This window comes from Thunnus maccoyii, chromosome 12 (genome assembly GCF_910596095.1).
Source record: "Thunnus maccoyii chromosome 12, fThuMac1.1, whole genome shotgun sequence".
NCBI lineage: Eukaryota > Metazoa > Chordata > Actinopteri > Scombriformes > Scombridae > Thunnus > Thunnus maccoyii.
Window position 1 is genome coordinate 19,323,823 of NC_056544.1, and position 17,658 is coordinate 19,341,480.

General features: G+C 39.5%; 2 protein-coding genes across 2 annotated transcripts; one reads left to right on the forward strand and one right to left on the reverse strand.

Annotated features, from left to right (window-relative positions):
• Nucleotides 1-8,077: 8,077 nt before the first annotated feature.
• pter (phosphotriesterase related) lies at nt 8,078-11,711 on the forward strand. The gene is made up of 5 exons (XM_042429539.1): nt 8,078-8,180; nt 8,883-9,340; nt 9,782-10,047; nt 10,589-10,729; nt 11,012-11,711. The coding sequence occupies exons 2-5, from the start codon at nt 8,909-8,911 to the stop codon at nt 11,220-11,222; spliced, it is 1,050 nt and encodes a 349-aa protein (XP_042285473.1). The 5' UTR covers nt 8,078-8,180; nt 8,883-8,908; the 3' UTR covers nt 11,223-11,711.
• A 101-nt stretch (nt 11,712-11,812) lies between these two features.
• Nucleotides 11,813-16,693, reverse strand: c1ql3b (complement component 1, q subcomponent-like 3b). The gene is made up of 2 exons (XM_042429540.1): nt 13,446-16,693; nt 11,813-13,069 (listed from the first exon to the last, which is right to left on the reverse strand). Exons 1-2 carry the CDS (start codon nt 14,064-14,066, stop codon nt 12,890-12,892), a joined length of 801 nt encoding a protein of 266 aa, XP_042285474.1. The 5' UTR covers nt 14,067-16,693; the 3' UTR covers nt 11,813-12,889.
• Between the last annotated feature and the right edge of the window lie 965 nt (nt 16,694-17,658).

The window sequence follows — 17,658 nt, forward strand, 5'->3', positions numbered from 1 at the left end:
CAAAGTGGAATAAACAGAAGACACTTAAATGAAATCAACATTTGGTGTGACATGCTTTGCCTTTAAAACAGCAGCAGTTCTCCTCGATATCTGTTTTCAATTTTTCAAGGTATTTGGCAGGTTGGTTTTTCCTGCATCTTGGAGAAGTTACAGTTGTTCAGTGGATTTTGTTGTCTCAGTTGTTTCTGTCTCTTCATGTAATCCCAGACTGACTCCATGATGTTGAGATTGGGGCTCTGTGGGGGCCAAACCACCTGTTACAGGACTCCTTGTTCTTCTTGTCACTGAAAATAGTTCTTTATGACTCTGGCTGTATGTTTGGGGTCTTTGTCATGATGCAGAATGAATTTGGGGCCAATCAGATGCCTCACTGATGATATTACATTATGGATACAAATCTAAAAAATCTAAAGTGCCTAAAATGTTTGCACAGTACTGTATATAAATATATTATTTGTATGTATATATGTAACTTTATATTGCTTGTATATATAATATAGCTTTTCCTTTTTAATTTCTTCTTTATATACTTTGTTCTATTTTGTTGCCAAATTGGTTGTTGTATTGTTTTGTAATTTAAAATATTTTAGTATTTGTAAAGACATCATGTGTAGTGTGGAGGGGGCTACAACTGAATCTCACTGTGCAATCCTGCCTTGCATAATGACAATTAAAATGAACCTTGATATTATCAGCAGGCTAATTAATATTTAATCTGTTAATTAAAATTTGGAAATTTTTCTTCTCAGAGCAAACTGACCCTTTAAAAACAGTAATTCAGGTTTACTATTCGAACGCAGAAAAGAATCTTTTTTTGTAAATAATAATTTTATTGAGTTTTTTTCTCATTTGAATAATGTAGCAGTCACAATAACTTAGATAAGAAACTAAACAAAAGGCAAACAATAAAAACATACACAGAACAGAGCAAAATATCAAGTTCTTGTGCTACAGCGTAAACATATTAAAACATTTTCCAATAAAGCTTTCATTGAGTGAGTTCATTGTCTTTGTTCTTATAGCAGGGCAGAAATTTCAAATATGATATGACACACATTTTTGATTTCACAATCATTTGCAAGCAGAAAGTCCAAATCCAAGGCAGAGCCACTCGTTGGTGAACTCTACGAAGCCTGGAGCTTTACTGAGTCCACTTCCTGTACAAACAGGAAACAGAAGTCAATAATGGTGCTTGATTTCCACATTTCAAGATTGGATATGTTAGAAGTCTAACTCACATATATTTCTGCTGTTTAAATAATATTTACCTTTAAAAAAAAAAAAAAAAGAAAACTTACCTTCTATGACATTGTGGAGATTACAGTAGTTGGTGCCATTATCAAACAGGCTGTACCAGAATGCAGACACAGATGAACCCTGAACAGCAACCAAATGAAACATGTACATGAGATTTTGTGATGAAGATTTAGGAGTCATCCTTAAAGTCCTCTTGTAAAGTGGATATCATTGTGGGTATCATCTGTTTCTGATTACTGTGAGATTAATTGGATGCAAAATGAAAAAAAAAAAGAAAATCTGACATACCTCTGCATGGCAGCCCATGCCCATAGACGTGGAAACCATGGTGAAGTTAACACTCTCGATCTGGTCGACCGCTGAAGTGTGACTGGCCTGAATTAGGCCTGAAGTCACTGGGCCGAGCTGGATTGAAACCACAGAAAAAGAATTTTGCGTCACAAACTGTCACAAAAACAAATCCGTCCATGTGAATCTAAACTTCCTCCTCAACCACTTTCTTACCTTGTATGAGCCCATGGCTTTAATCTGAGTCACGATGGCGACGTGTACTTCATCACACGGTATACCGAGCAACCTGGGGACAAAAAGAGTTCAAGTAATCACTGTCTATCAATCTATCTGCCTTTCATTTTATTCCACCCACATTCATACTGAATGAAACATTACCTAAAGGAAATATCAAACTAAAACTCACAAATATAGTAGATGAAGTCTTACCAGACAATTTTGCAGAAGGCGTGTGTTGTTTCGGTAGGTTTGCCATTTGTAATAATGCACATTCCCAAAAAGAGAGCACAGGCCACAACCAAAGTCTTCACAGCCATGATGATTATATCTTGTTTGTTTGTTCCAAGTGCAGCGTTCTCACAGGAATGAGATGACGCTTCTAGGATTAGAGTTTATATAGAGTATTGCATGGAAAGGAACAACTTGAAGACCATTGGCTTGTCATGTGGACCCGTGCAAAAGTGATTTGCATGACACTTAGCATGAACTGCATGGCATCTTTCACACCAGCAGAGCTGGATTCACCAGAATTCAACAGAGGTCTCTGCTTTTAAAGGGGAAAAAACCCACCAGATGACTGTACTTTCAGAAATGTATATGTGCACCCGACATGATTTTATGTTGTCATTCATTTGTAGGGCTGCAACTGATTATCATTATAAATTAATCTGACAAGTATTTTCTTTAATAATCAATTAACTGTTTGGATAAAATTGTTTGGGGGAAAAAAGCCATTCACTTATTTCCCAAGCCCAAGGAGACATCTTCAAATTTCTTATTTTGTCCAACCAACAGTTAAAAATAGAAAGTTATTCAGTTTACTGACAAAGAAGCAGCTACTCCACATATTTGAGAAGCTACAACTACAACAAGCTACTGGAAAAATGCTTTGAACAAGTATTATCAGAAAAGTTGCCAATTAATTTTCTGTTGATCGAGTCATTAATTCAGCTCTGTTCATTCGCTTAATTTTTCCTTTAATTGGATCCAACTGATCAATCTTGTAATCTTTCTGTATATACTATTACTACTACTCCAAATAGTAACAATATAAATAGCAATAATAACATAATAATGAAAATTATTATATATTTTGAAATAAAAAAGAAATTGTCATTTTATATTTTGCCTCTGGTGTTAAATCTAAAGACTTAAACAATTTGAAAAATATCGTAAAAGCAGTAAAACTGTAAACAAGCTGACTTATGTTTATCTTCCAACTCGTGTAGATTATTACGTCTCTTTCTGTGATCATCTCTTAACCAAAAGGCTGTTTCTTCGACTGGCTCTGTATGCAACAACTATAGTCTGTCAAAGCACTTACAATGAAAAAAAAAGCAATGTGGAGTGATTTGCAGTAAAAGCTCTTCAACTTCGGTTTGGGCTCCACACTTTCAGTTACATAAAATAAATGTTAATGCATCAAACAATTTTATTTTAGACAACAGTGTGCTTCAAAGTATGTGGCTGCTGCACAAAGTAAAGTATACAGTTTAGTGAGGAAGAACTTAATCATAATACACTTTATTTATAGAGCACTTTTTCAAGATACTCACGGGACATACATCTCACATTAAAAGCAATTCTAAAAAGGTGAGTTTTGATGAACGTCTTGAAAATAGACAGACTGATGAAGTCACGAATGTGTTGAATTTCACCAGCCTGCACAGAGCCTTGACTTCAACCTCATCTACCACCTTTGGGATTAACAGGAACAAAGACTGAGCGAGATCTTATTGGCCAACATCAGTGGACGACCTCACTAATGTCCTCTAGTGATATATAAATGTAATTTCTAGGAGATAGTAGGTTTTCTAATGGCTGAATGGGAGCGAATCCCTGCAGCCAAAATCTTGTGGAAAAGCTTCCCAGAAGAGTGGAGCCTTTATATTAATGCCCACAGTTTTGGCATGAGATGTTCAACAGTCACATATGAGTATGATTTTCAGGTGTACACACAATTTTGGCCTGAAACTGAAATTTTTTTTGCCCCATCATTGTAGCGGGTATTTGATATCTGCTGCTTTTATAATATCATATTGAGTTGTTTTTTTTTCTAATTTTTAACTGACTCACTATGTAATTTTATATAACTGTCAGTAGAAATGGCTGAAACATTTTTTTTTTAACTTTAGTGTTTGTTGGTTCTTTGTCATTAACATTGTTATGATTTTCCCCCCCAAGGTAGTTCACAAGGAGAACTACAAGGAAGACGTTACAGTATAGTTGCTCTAAATGCTGCCCTGGGTTAAAGTGTAATGTTAATCACATTTTTCCTGCCTTTGTATCATCTCTGTAAACACGTGCCTCTGATCAAACACTATAGTTGTCCAGGGCGAGGTTTGCAATTCATCACGGTTTCATTGTTGTCATAATTCATTATCTTATTTCTTGAAACAAACATGCCTATTGATTTAACAATCCCTGAGGCTCAAAGCGCCCTAACCAGCGTGAAAATTATTAAGACCAGAAACAACAAACAGAACATCACTGAAACCACTGACTCTTATTGTCATTCATGCTGTTTAAATTGGATGAAAGCTTAAACACAAAACCATGTCTCCCCTCAGGCAAGAGAACTATGAGCATTTTTCTTTCTTTAAGGGCAAATGCGTGCCTCCTCTCTATCTGCAGAGGGCACCAGACCACAACACTTCACAGACTTCCTCCTCCACTTGCAGCCAGGAGCCAGGCCTAGCAAATCCTGATGGGCCTCTTGCAGTCAGAGACATACCCCCACTCTTTGTCTTTATTGTCTGGTTTGATGGAGATGTAAATTACAAGGAAATGCTACATAGCTAAATATAAATGCAGAGAACAACAAAGAAAATTCAGTGTTTAAAAACTGTTTTACTGTGAGATTAAGGCATATAGGCTTTGCTTTTATTACATCTACCTATCAATTCAGAGGCCTTAAAAGATCTGCATCACACTCAAATTCTGGTTAATGTTTGACCTGTGTCTCAGGAGGCCTGTCTACATGTGAGAGGATGGTTTTAGTCATTCCCCCTGCTGGAAAATTCCCTGTGGTCAGGTCTGTCTGAAACATGTCAGCCATGCAGATGAATGGGAGTGACGATCTTCTTTTGTCAGTAATGAGGAACCCTGCAGTGGGATGGTATATTAGGCAGATGAGTAACAGCACTCCAAAAACTCATTTACCAAAAAAAAAAGAAAAATTTAGACATGGTCCTTATTTTGCACCATCCCTGTTGCCTTGTATATTCTTTTTAACATTTCTTCTATTTGTGCTATGGCAGTAGCTGAATGAATTACTTTGATCTTATTATCTGTAGTGTTGGCAAGTTGTATTACTGTAGTATTAGTGGTGTTTTACATTCACTTTTGTGAACTGTGGTTGACCTTTGTTTCATCTAATCTCGAGGCCTTGTTTTGTGGAGGAGCGCTAATTGTAGCTTCATTTTGTATTCTGCTTACAGCACATTCTTAAATTTTTGTTTAATAAAATTACTATGAACTGCACAGACGCACAGTAAATCTGCTTCACAATTTTTCACATCTATCTTAAAACAGTCAGATGCCCAAATGAACACTGAAACAGGTTTTTTTGTTGTTGTTACCATAATCATTCCTCCTGTTCATACTGACTATTAGAAGATCCCTTCATGATGCACTTACAATTTAAGTGATGGGGGCCAAAAATCCACAGTCTTCCCTCTGCACAAAAATGTATTTAATAGATTATCTGAAGCTAATATGAAACTTCTGGCATCCAATTTAGTCGAATCAAGCGGATATCTTTAAACATTACAGTCTTTTTAGTGCCAAAGTCCCAGTATTTGTTCGTGTCCTTCCACAGCTGTCATGGTTATGCAGGCAGATGGACCCAAGTGCAGAAGCAACAGGCAGGCAACAGAAACTGAAGAAATAATAACTATTTATTACCAGATTCAGGTTGTAAGCAGACGAAGGCAAGAGAACAAGCGGACTTGAAATGCAAGGAACGAAAACAACTGCAAACACCAGGATACACTGATCACGAACTGACAAAGAACTCAAAGAACAGACCGGTATAAATACGCAAGGAACTAATCATAGAACAAGACACAGATGGAGGGCGGCAGGCACTGGAAAAGGAGGGGAACACAAGGGTTGGTTAACAATGAAGACAACGAGGGTGTGGCAGGCAACAAACAGGGCAAGGCTAACGAGACTTAACACTGAACAGGTGTGCTGGGGAGGTGTGGAGGGAAAGTGTGGAGGGAAAGGCAGAACAGACACAAGAGGGAAAACCCAGAAAACACAATCATTTTCGTAATTAACCAACATACCTAAACCCATCTAAGAATATACATGAATATAACTTAAATGCACAGGTGTGCTATAACCTGCAAATTCTCTTATTTACAATTTAATGATGAAGCAGTGAATGCAAATCAGTCTACAAAAACAAATGTTAAACCTCTAGTCGCATTTCACTATTAGTGTGAAAGCAAACTTCAGTGTCCTTTACAAGGGCCTTCTCCCAGTCAGTCCAGTATAACAAACAGGGAAAAAAGTCTGAGGGCCTCTGGAGGACTGGTGGAGAATGGCAGCTAGGGACACAGAGTCAGACGGCAAACAGAACCAAAATAACGGCAGCTCAACAGGGAAACTCGCAGACTACTGAAGCCTCATATAAGAGCCTCAGATAAGTTTTTAAATGCATTTTTGCATAAAATGAGTGTGTGGACACACTGTGGATTTTGGCCCCTATCACTTACATTGAAAGCGCATAAAAACAAGACAAAAATATATAAAATTAAACAAAGGCAAGTCTAAACTGGTGGGTTTTGAGCTGCTTTTAAGTAAAGGTGTCTCCACAGTGTTCACAGTTCAAGAGCCAAAGCTTTGCAGTCTCCTTTTAGTTTTAAGGCTGGAGCAAGGAACAGCCAACAAACCCTGATACAGTAGAACAGAGCCTTAAAAGTGATCACAAGAACCTTGAATTGGATTCTGAATTTAATGGAAAGCCAAGTGTAAAAAAAAAAAAAAAAGGATCAGAGACTTTTTAGACTAGAGGACATAGCCTAAAGCTTCTGGACCACTCATAAATAACGAAAAGATGAAAAGAAATCTCAACCAGATGATATAAAAACATGGATAATCATCTCCATTACAGTTTGAAACACAGGATCCTCTGTTCTTTTTTTTGCCCTAAAGCTACCCAGCAGGTTAATCCAAATGAAGCACAAAAGTCCCATATGTTTGCTGGCTGTTGCTCTGTTCCAATCCACAGACTGGTGAGCTGGTTGACAAACGGATGGCGAAGGCCCTGCAGTACATGGATGGTCATTTGCTCAGTCATTTGCCAGCATGGTCAGTGCAATGGTGACTGTTCACAGGGCAATCCCTGCAACAGCAGACCAAATGCTGCTGTGGAGACCATCTGCTGAGTTTAGATCACAGAAAGAGTCACAGTCTGTCTCTCAAACTCTGCATCATCTTCACATGTTCTGCTCAAATGACCAAAACCAGGATATTAGCCAAATACAGTAACAGTGATATTATATTATAGTTTATAATGTGATGTTACAAAACTTATTTGTAATTTCTATAATAAAACTTGATTTGTGCTCATAGTCAGTATGACTGTTATGTGAGTAAATCTACTGAATCATTATTTGTGGTTTCAAGTTACCCTGTTTGGTACCACAGATGGTTCTATTAAGGGTTAATAAATCAGTATCACTGCTATATAGACCAGTTAAAGGTCATTAATGAAAATATGTATACAGGTTGTGGCATCCAGCATGATATTTCATCAGAAAAACCCCAACTTTTCTCAAAAAATTAAAAATATTTGTTTGACTTATCAAAATGTGCAACTGCAGACTTGATATGTTATTGTAACAACCCTTCATTAATGACTTAAGAATTATAATGACTTTTGCTGTCAGCTCATTAGAAAGTGAGAAACTCACTTATGACCTCATTAACACCTTGACTATTAATAACTCAACAGCCAGAGAAATTTTTCACAGCTTGGCAACCCGAAAGTTGTTCTTATGGCTTATTAATGATTAGCATTAGCAAATTATTTATTAAACAATAGTATAGCCATTAGTTACAGCTTATAGCCTTTATGAGTGAAGTCTATTTATTACTTTCATTTATTTATCAATCTATATTTATAATCTTTTAGCTGTAAATATTATGTAAATTAAAAGAACAAAAATAAGTAAAGAATCCCCAAACATACTGTATATTAAGAAATAACCATTTTATTTTTATAATAATGTAATAAACTAGTTCCTCGCTGTAAATGTAATTGATTTGCAAGTACTGAAGTCTCGTAATCTATCGCGATGGTTCTCAATTCCCGCGACGTGACGCTGTGCTAATCTCACAGCGGACCGGCTGTGTATACTCGGCTGGTGGTGGAAGCAGACCCGGTTTAAAGCAGAAACAAGGTCAGCAACGTGTTTCAACAGTTTCCACAAATTTCAGGATTTAAAGTCTTGAAACTTTAGTATCCGTCTACATTGTGCTGCAGCTCTGAGTTTATTGCACGCTGTTTTCGCTTGATTTAATCGATTTCCACGTTGCCCTTGCACAAAACACTTATTGGACGACCACCATGCTGCAGCAGAAAATACTCGGAGTTCTTTGGAAAGTAAAGAAAGTAACTAGAAAGAGAGTCAATGAATGTAACTCATATTTATTTAAATGTTTATCTGATACCATTTTGGTTATATCAATGTCATCTCCATATCTGTTATATTTGTTGTCATTTGGATAAATTGCCAGTCATTACTAATCAGTAAGCTGATTTCCATATTGTTTTCTTCTTTTATTTGTTTCCATAGAATCACACACACACACACATCAGTAAAGACAATCCCCAGTCTTGTGTCCTGACCGAGGATCAAACATCCACCTGCTTGCAACAGAACTTTGAGATCCCTCACCTACATTCAGTCTGGCACTATTGTTAGTCCAAAGGTCCCTCCCCTGCATGCACTGTCTGGTCAACCTAGTTAATGACTTGTCAGGATCCCTCCTTCCCTTCCTCCAATCTATTCTGCAGAAAAAGTTGCACCAACATGCAAAAAGTTTACCTGCTCTTACTTTTCTCTCATCTCTCAATAAATCAATACTTTGTGTCCTTGCAGGCTGTTGGAAACCCTGAACACCCATCATGTCAAAGCTGAGCGGGAAGGTCCAGACTGTCCTGGGTCTGGTGGATCCAGACCAGCTGGGCCGCACCATGACCCACGAGCACCTGACGATGAGCTTCGAGTGCTGCTACTTCCCTCCTCCTCCGGGTGACGAAGCGGTGGCAGAGAACCCGTTCCACATGCAGCACATGTACTGGCTGAGACAAAACCCCTACAGCTGCCATGAGAACTTGCTGCTGCTGCAGGAGACCAGCGCCGTGCGGGACGAACTGCTGGCCTACAGGAAGGCCGGAGGGGGCACGATAGTGGAGAACACCACCACGGGCATCGACCGGGACCTGCCCACCCTCAGGCAGCTGGCCAAGGACACCGGGGTCCACATCATCGCTGGAGCAGGGTACTATGTGGACTGCACCCACACAGAAGCCACCAAGAAAATGAGTGTGGAGAAGGTGTGAGTCTAGCAGTATTTGACGCATTTCTTTTTTTACGAAATTTTAAACAATTTGATCTAAATTGTGGAAATTTCTGTGTGTGTGTCTGTGTGAACATCCTGCATCAGTTGTGTTAAGTTGAGTTGAGTTTGAGCCATCACCCATTCTCTCAACACATTCTGTGTTTCTTCTGTATCTTTTGATTGATTTGAACATGTTTCTAGCTACTCGTCTTGTCTTTGAGTAGTGACCCACTGACAATATGCACATAATCTTCATATTTATAATTCAATATTGTCATTCAAACTGAACATGTGCCGTTCATGTGCATCAATTCTGTTAAAGAAGCACAGCACATAATCAGAAAAGTGTCACCTTAATGATCTAATATGCAGATTAGGCTGCAGCAGGAGTGATGTCGTTCTGCTTTGACTAACTTCTCATTTTCCTGCCCGTCAGCTCACTGACATCATCATCAGCGAGGTGCTTCACGGCGCCGACGGAACAGACATCCGCTGTGGCGTGATCGGAGAGATCGGCACCAGCTGGCCGATTACAGAGAGCGAGAAGAAGGTGCTGAAGGCCACGGCTCACGCTCAGGCCCAGCTCGGCTGCCCGGTTATCATCCATCCCGGCAGGAATCCTGCCGCTCCGGCTGAAGTCATCCGGATTCTCCAGGAGGCCGGCGGTGACATCGGCAAAACTGTCATGTCTCACCTGGATAGGTGAGAAGTGCCTGAATACAGCGGGCTGAGTTTGGGAATTGAAGGGATGCTCAGATTTCACTGAAAGTGTAGTAGCTGACCTTTATAATACCATTTTAATAGTAATATATGAAATATGTAAGCTTTTTATACGTCAACTTTTCAAAATTAAGACCACATTTCCCATAAGCTCCACTATTTCTGTCATGCAGTGGAATTATTATTCATTGATCTCACGTTGAAGATGTAAGCATGTAAAGTAGTCATGCTGGCAATACGGTACACATTTTTTCTACTTCATCATGCTCTTCTTACCTTCATCTCTCAACTTTGACTGTGAAGGTCTAAAGAGAGATGGCGTAGAATAACTGAGTTCATCCCAAAATTTCTTGGATGTGATTTTCACAACAAACTTTGGTGGGGGCTATTCTTTGGAAAGTTAAAATACATCAAATGCATTTCATTTTAAGCATTAACCCATATAAAGATAAAATTGGATGACCTCCTCGAAATGCCACACGTAGCACCTCGACTTTATCACCTGTGTGTCGTCTACCTGCAGGACTATATTTAATAATGGTGAACTGCTTGAGTTTGCTAAGATGGGGTGTTACCTGGAGTATGATCTGTTTGGAACCGAGATGCTGAACTATCCCTATGACCTGAACGTGGACATGCCCAACGACAGCCAGAGAGTGAAGGCGTGAGTAACACTGCTCTTGTTTAAACTCGTCAACTGTAACCATGTTGATGTGTCCACACTTGACACTTAAATGTGACCTCTGTGTTCACATTTAAGTAAGATTTCCTTTTCTTTGAGAGAATCTCTTTTTATGTTTTATACATATACATTAGATGTGTATGCCCACATATAAAAGGTTTAACATCTGGCAGAGGCATTACAGTATGTTCTTTAGCTAAAATTGTCAGTTGTGTTATGTTTAAAGGCCCCTCGTGTCTCACAAGTTTCTCTGTTCACGTTCAGCTTGGCGTTCCTGGTAAAGGAAGGCTATGAGGACAAGATAGTGATCGCACACGACATCCACACCAAGAACCGTCTGACCAAGTACGGCGGTCACGGCTACTCTCACATCCTGAAGAACATCGTGCCGAAGATGCTGACGAGGGGCATCTCGCAGCACCAGGTGGATAAGATCCTCATCGACAACCCAAAACACTGGCTGACCTTCAAATGAGGCAGAAAAGAGACCCAAGGCAGGCGTTTTTGATGTAGCCATAACTTTATCTTCACACGAAGACTGAACAACCCACAATGAACACTTTGAGATTCTTGCAATAATCACCAGTCCAAACAGATTCATAAATGTGCTTTTTGGACCCTTAAACCAACGAGCTTATTGGGTTTGTACTTAATTTGTTTATTCTTAATTATTTTCAGTCAAGCAAAATGTTTTTAACTTCATCTACTTTAAATGGAAAATAATTATAGGCCGTCATTTCATTTAACCAAAAATATTTATAGGGACCGACTTGAACAAAGTTCAAACATGATTTTATATCTGTGATTATACATTATTCACTTTGTAAGCAAATTATATAAAGTAGCCTTGCAGGATCACAGTGCCTCTCATTAGCAGTCTTGTTTTGGTCCACAAAAAAAATGCTTTTGTTTGTCTACAGAAATATGAATACAATCGAAGACAAATATTTTTCTTCTCCCTGGAGGTGTTGTCTACAGTGGTGCTAATTGATTTTTTAATGTCAATGTAGTAGCTGCTTTCTTTATATTTGTAAGTGACAGCCCTGCAAACACGTTTCATTGAAGGAAAATAATGAGTGTGTTGGTAATCAGTATGCCGCTCTGCTCTCGACACAATGCGGCTGTGTTAGATGAGTTGTCCTGTTGCCCCTCAGTGGGTTTCTGGGAGGCCCAGATGAAGGACACATTCTCCTCTCATCTGGGAACAGGTGGCTTCACAGGGTGACTTCACACCATGATCAATGGCGTGATCGCCACAGCTGACTGTGCACCGTGAAAAACTGTAACTTTTGATTAATCTTCCGAGAGGATTAGAAAGTAAAGCCAGAGGATTTAATTTAACATCATATTTTACATTCTAGCTGACAATCATATCTAGAGGGGCTCAACAAACAGCAGGCCGATCGATGTGTGTCGTCCAGTTCGAGGGAACGTTGCTGTCAGTGTGACTGTCCAGTTTTATGATGGTGACTAACCACCAGACTACCCTGTCGCTCCAACCAGCTGTCATATTGAGACAGACAAGAAGAATGAGTTACAGTGATCATATTGTGACAGTGCGTCAACACATTTTACAGATTTGTTTTTCTTTTAAGTGTTTTTTTTATGCTGCGCAGAGTTAAAATGTCAGTTTTTATAATCATGCATCACTACATCTTTTAACGTTTTCACTCAAAATGCAACAGCCACCAAATATTTTGTTGAAAATTAAAGCGCCAATATGGATCAACAACACTGTAAACAGAGTGGTGAATATGTGCATATAACTTTAACTTCTATAATTGAGTGCTACAGGTCAATACAATGAATCTACACTCAGTATGTGTTACAACAGCAGCTACAGTATGTTTGACACATCAGCAAACTTAATTTGTAATGCTAAACAGTTCAGTCAGGGTGCCATAGCGACACTAATCAAACCGACAAGGGTACAATTCAACGCTGTACACACTAAAATTCATTATTGTTATTCTGTAATTACACTTTACAGTTCTTTTCTTTTTACGCATGACTTCTTCAACATCTTTCTTGATTCGTTTGCAATGTGGGAAATGGTGAGCGCTGTCTCTAATAATCCAACTGACACTGAACCGAGCATGAGCAGTGAAGCAAAGTATATGCAGAGCAGATCTTTCCCTTGTTTCAATCAGCGTACAACATGAAGCCAGAGAAGGTGCTGTACTTGTTGTTGTTGCCCCCGTGCGCCTTTCCGCCGTCCAACTTGATGTAAATCTCGTCTCCGGGCTCGAGATGTAAAACAACACTGTTGCTGGCGTAGTCGTAGTTCTGGTCGGCGTCTTGGGCGATGGCGCTGGCTCTCACCTGGAAGACAAATATGAAATTTCTGGTGATAAAACTTGGTTTTTTACTTGCTTGCTGAAATCAGAACCGCGGACAGCTCCGTCACGTGAGGTCATCTCACTCATGACACATCTGTCGTTTTCATGTCAACCTTAAAACAACACTCAAAACACTTAAGTGTAAGCAGTCTCTGTGTTTAAATGTCCGGAAATGTAATCTTTGAACGTCTTTCTAGGTGCACTCGTGCGTAAAAGCTGTGCGTAAAAATGTATGAAGTAAACTTTGTTCGTCAAATTACGTTTATAACCTTGATCTAACGAGTATTTCATTGTGCATTTTATACAAAGAGTAAAGCGGGAAAAATAAAACATTTATACTATTTCATGAAGTATCCTACCTGGTTGTTTTTGCAGAGGTCGGCCCACATGCTGGTTCCATCCCCTCCTCGCATCAGCACGTGGTAAACAAAGAAGTAAATCCCTGGTATTGAGCAGGTGAATTTCCCTGTTGAGGGGTCATAGTGGTTGCCGAGATTTGTGACCACGTCGTCGAATTTCAGCACTTCATATCCCTCATGTTGCTTCTTAAGTCCTGCATAAAATGCAATCTTTGGGATAGTGTTGTAGGTGGCTGCACTGATGGCACCGGTGGGCCCATTCATTCCGGGTGCTCCGGGTGGACCCGGAGGACCAGGTACCCCTCTCTCTCCGGGCGGACCAGCAGGTCCAGGTGGCCCGGGCTCGCCGACCGGGCCCCTCGGACCCATCCTCCCCACGCGTCCCGGCTCTCCTTGAGGACCTTGGATGAACGTCGGAAGCGACTGAACCAGACGGTTGTCTTTGATCGGGTTGGTCGTCTTGGCCGCGGCCGTGGCTGCGGTCCCGTGGGAGTCGCACACCATTTGGCAGGATCCGAGCATCTCATAGCGGGCAGGAGTCCCGGCGGAGTTCACCACGACCGGGATCAGAACCACCAACACCAGCACCAGCGCGACGCCACAAACACCAGTTGCGATCATCTGCGCTCTGCGGATTCGCTGTGTTCTCCGGAGTGGATGGTCTTCCAGCCTGCTTGTGAGCGATATCTCTGCCGAGGGAAGAATTTGACCCGATCCTGTATGATACTGCAACTTTTGGAGATAAAATAGTCCCTTAAATGTTTATGCGCAAAAGTAACCATCCACAACTTTTACGCGCTGTAGTATCCGTCCAACTGGTTCATCTCCACTTTCTCACCGCAAGAAAAACAACAACAAAAGACTTCATGAGATGAAAAACAACACAGTCTACGTTATATGTTTATGCAGCACAAAGTCAGCTACAAGTTTCCGCCCACAACGGTGCCACAGGAGAGAATGGGCTAGAAATTAAATGTTACCCGTTTCTGTGTTTGGAGAGTGAGGGGAGGGGTGGAGGTGATGGATGGGACAGAATCGGTGCATTTCTTCAATCAAAAGAGAGAAAGTGAAAAACAAAAGGGAGATGCAGCTTTGAAACGTGACTAAAATGGCACAAATAATACGGGCAACTACTTTCACATCTTAATGACACCTTCCCTTCTTTTAATGGATTTGTTTGTGAAGTCAGGAAGATAGATATGTTAGATCACTTCAGCAGGGTTTTAACAGAGTATGTATTCGTTTTCCTATTGATTATTGTGATGTAACAACCCACAAGAATGTCACAACATGCTTTTAGCACTTATTCAAATAGCTCTAAAGGTCTTAAGCCTAATTAGGACCATTAAAGACCAAAAGCTATACTCCTTTGGCACCTGGTCACACCTCAGCAGCTCCCCTGGTCCAATTTATCATTTGAAAGAAATCTATAGAGCCACTGAAAGGAAGGAGGGAGTCACTAGGAGCTGGCAGTGAGAGATGACTTCATACAAATATACTGATGAAATGACTGAATGCTTGGCCATTTAGAGGGAGAATGGGATGAGATCACTTAATTAATGACTAACTGGAATTCACAATTAGCAGTTGTATCAAAAAATCTCAAATTGTTGAGTATCTGAAGAGATATTACGCATATGTTTTAATTTTCCTGGAAATTTACAAATGAGTTTTAACTGATTCATAAAACAATCCAAACAGTCCATATTGATTGCTAAGATTTTAAAAGCATGTCTTGTCTTGACAAAACTTTAGCACACTTGCTTTTGTTAAGTTTGAGTGATGAAGGGCTAATTGTTGGTGAGGAGGGCAGATGATGATGTTCTCATGAATGCAGAGGCTGTCACTCTGTGTCGATGGCACCTCACTGAAAGGTGAAGAGATAAATGAACAGGGAGTAAAAAGACAGAAAGCCCCATTTGTTTGTTCAGAGGGAAGGTTTGATTGCAGCTGGGATGAGACTCTAGATGTGTGTTTGTTGAATAATGATCTCTAAAAGTGCCAAACAGAACTATTGACCCTCTTTAAAAAGATATAGTTTAATTAAAATTGGTGGGTAAAAGTTAAAATCAAACAATGATCTTTATTACTTATTCTTTTTGTTAAAGAAGAAATATGGTATTGAACTGAAATGCAGTTTTCACTTCAAGTAAGACGCACTAAAATCAAAGGTTTCCTGTGCTGCCATCACTTTATTTATACATTTATCCCATTTAACAATATAAATAACAAGAAAGAGAGAAAAAACACAATTGCATAGTCTTTAGAGTATAAGTGTAACATACAGCCATACATGTCAATGACATAACAAGCACATCATATTGCAGTGGGTCAGTTATGTCCTATATACACAGATGTAGGAGAATATTGTGTGACTTTTATTCTGACTTATGCATAAGGTCCCTCTTATGCAAAAGAGTTTGTGTAGACAAATGGACAAAGAGCAGAGTTAAGCGCTTACATTGATACTTGATGTCACACCTGCCACAGATGTCAGTCGAGATTACACAACTTTCGGTTATACCGTTGTCTATCACATGTCTGAGTGTCAACCCTTGCAAAGAGGGGATTCAGGGGATTCAAGGGATTCAAGGATCAAGGGAAAGAAAACTGAAGCAATCCCAATAAAAAAAGAAGCAAATGTGAATATGTTTTTGGCACCTTGTAGAACAGAAAAAGGTGGAAGTGTCTGCTTTAGATTGGCTTTAGCAATCAAGTTGCTGGAAAGGATAGATTCTCTATATATGTCGATGAAAGGAAACCAGATTACATTTAAAGATTCTTAGTTTGAAGAAACATCTTGACCTCCTTTGTCCATTTAGAGCAGAGCAGGCAGCTTTTAATCACCAAGCTAACAATGAAGCCAATGAATGACAATGAAGCAAATGGCTTAGCATTTGACTGATATGAAGTAGAGCTATGTTCTCTTGAAATTATGGCATAATTGGATTTTGGTCTATTGTTTTGATATGAGAAATGTTCAGATATTGAGGTCCAGATATCATTTAAAGAGATGCATTATCAAATCATCAGTTCCATTGTTGTTGGTGACTGCTAACATCAGAATTGTGATACATTTTGGACATATTTTCTCTACTAAAACAGAGACGGTGAGCCACTTTCAACTGTAGCAAGCATATACAAATGGATTAGGAGTGATTTCCCATGAACCTCTTGTATATCTCATTGTTGAAGCATTGATGTGTTGAATAATATCATATAACATTGAGATGTGACCTTTAAAGCTGCTCTAATAAATGCTTTTATGTTAACAATTGATCACATGATCATGCATAATGGACTGTTTTAGTGTCTTTCAGCTCATTGTTTTGGTTAACAGGCCCACAGCTTTACTGTTCATTCCCTCTCATCTGCTTTATTTCCAGCCACAAAACAGCAGGCAGCTGTTTTCAAATTTTAAAAAAAACTCTATAAAACCACCTACTCAGCACCAACTGGGAGACTAGTTAGCAAATACTGTGGAGCATTTCACAGCTAAAAAGCCAGATATTTCTCTCAGGAGTTAGAGGAGATAAAAGTCCCAAAAAGAGAGAGAATACAGGACGTCGTTTGTCAGGTGGCCAGAAACATGACTCCAAATGAATGCTAATGTTGCTATGTATCTTTTGGATGTGTGAGCTCCTGTCTGCTAACATGTTCAGCGCAATATCAACTTAAAGGGAAACTTCAGTATTTTTCAACCTGGACCCTATTTTCCCATCATTTTGTGTCTAAGTGACTAATGGGGACAACAGTTTTTGAAATTGGTCCAGTATTGAGCGAGAGCACTGCAGCTGGCAGCCGCAAAAAGGTTCTGCAATGTAATCCTTTGGGACAATTGCACCCCATCAATGTACGTCCACTAAAATTGCTTGTTTTTGCCACTGACAGGCTCAGATTGTTATTATAAGTGTCTGACAGCATTAGTGAACGGACCCCACTTAGACACAAAATGATAGGAAAATAGAGTCCAGGTTGAAAAATACTGAAGTTTCCCTTTAAAAGGATGTTTCTGTGTTGTGTTTACAGCTTGTATCCGCTGCCCCCAGGTGGCCATAAAAAAGTCAGTTAATGCAGGTTTCATATTAAAGGTTATTTCTTTTGAGCATCAAGTGGACAGCATAGTTAACTTATAAAATGTCAATGTGTTTTAGCTTGAAGAGAGCAAAATCTCTGTTGAACCTTTAGAAAGATGCAATTAATTTGATCCCAG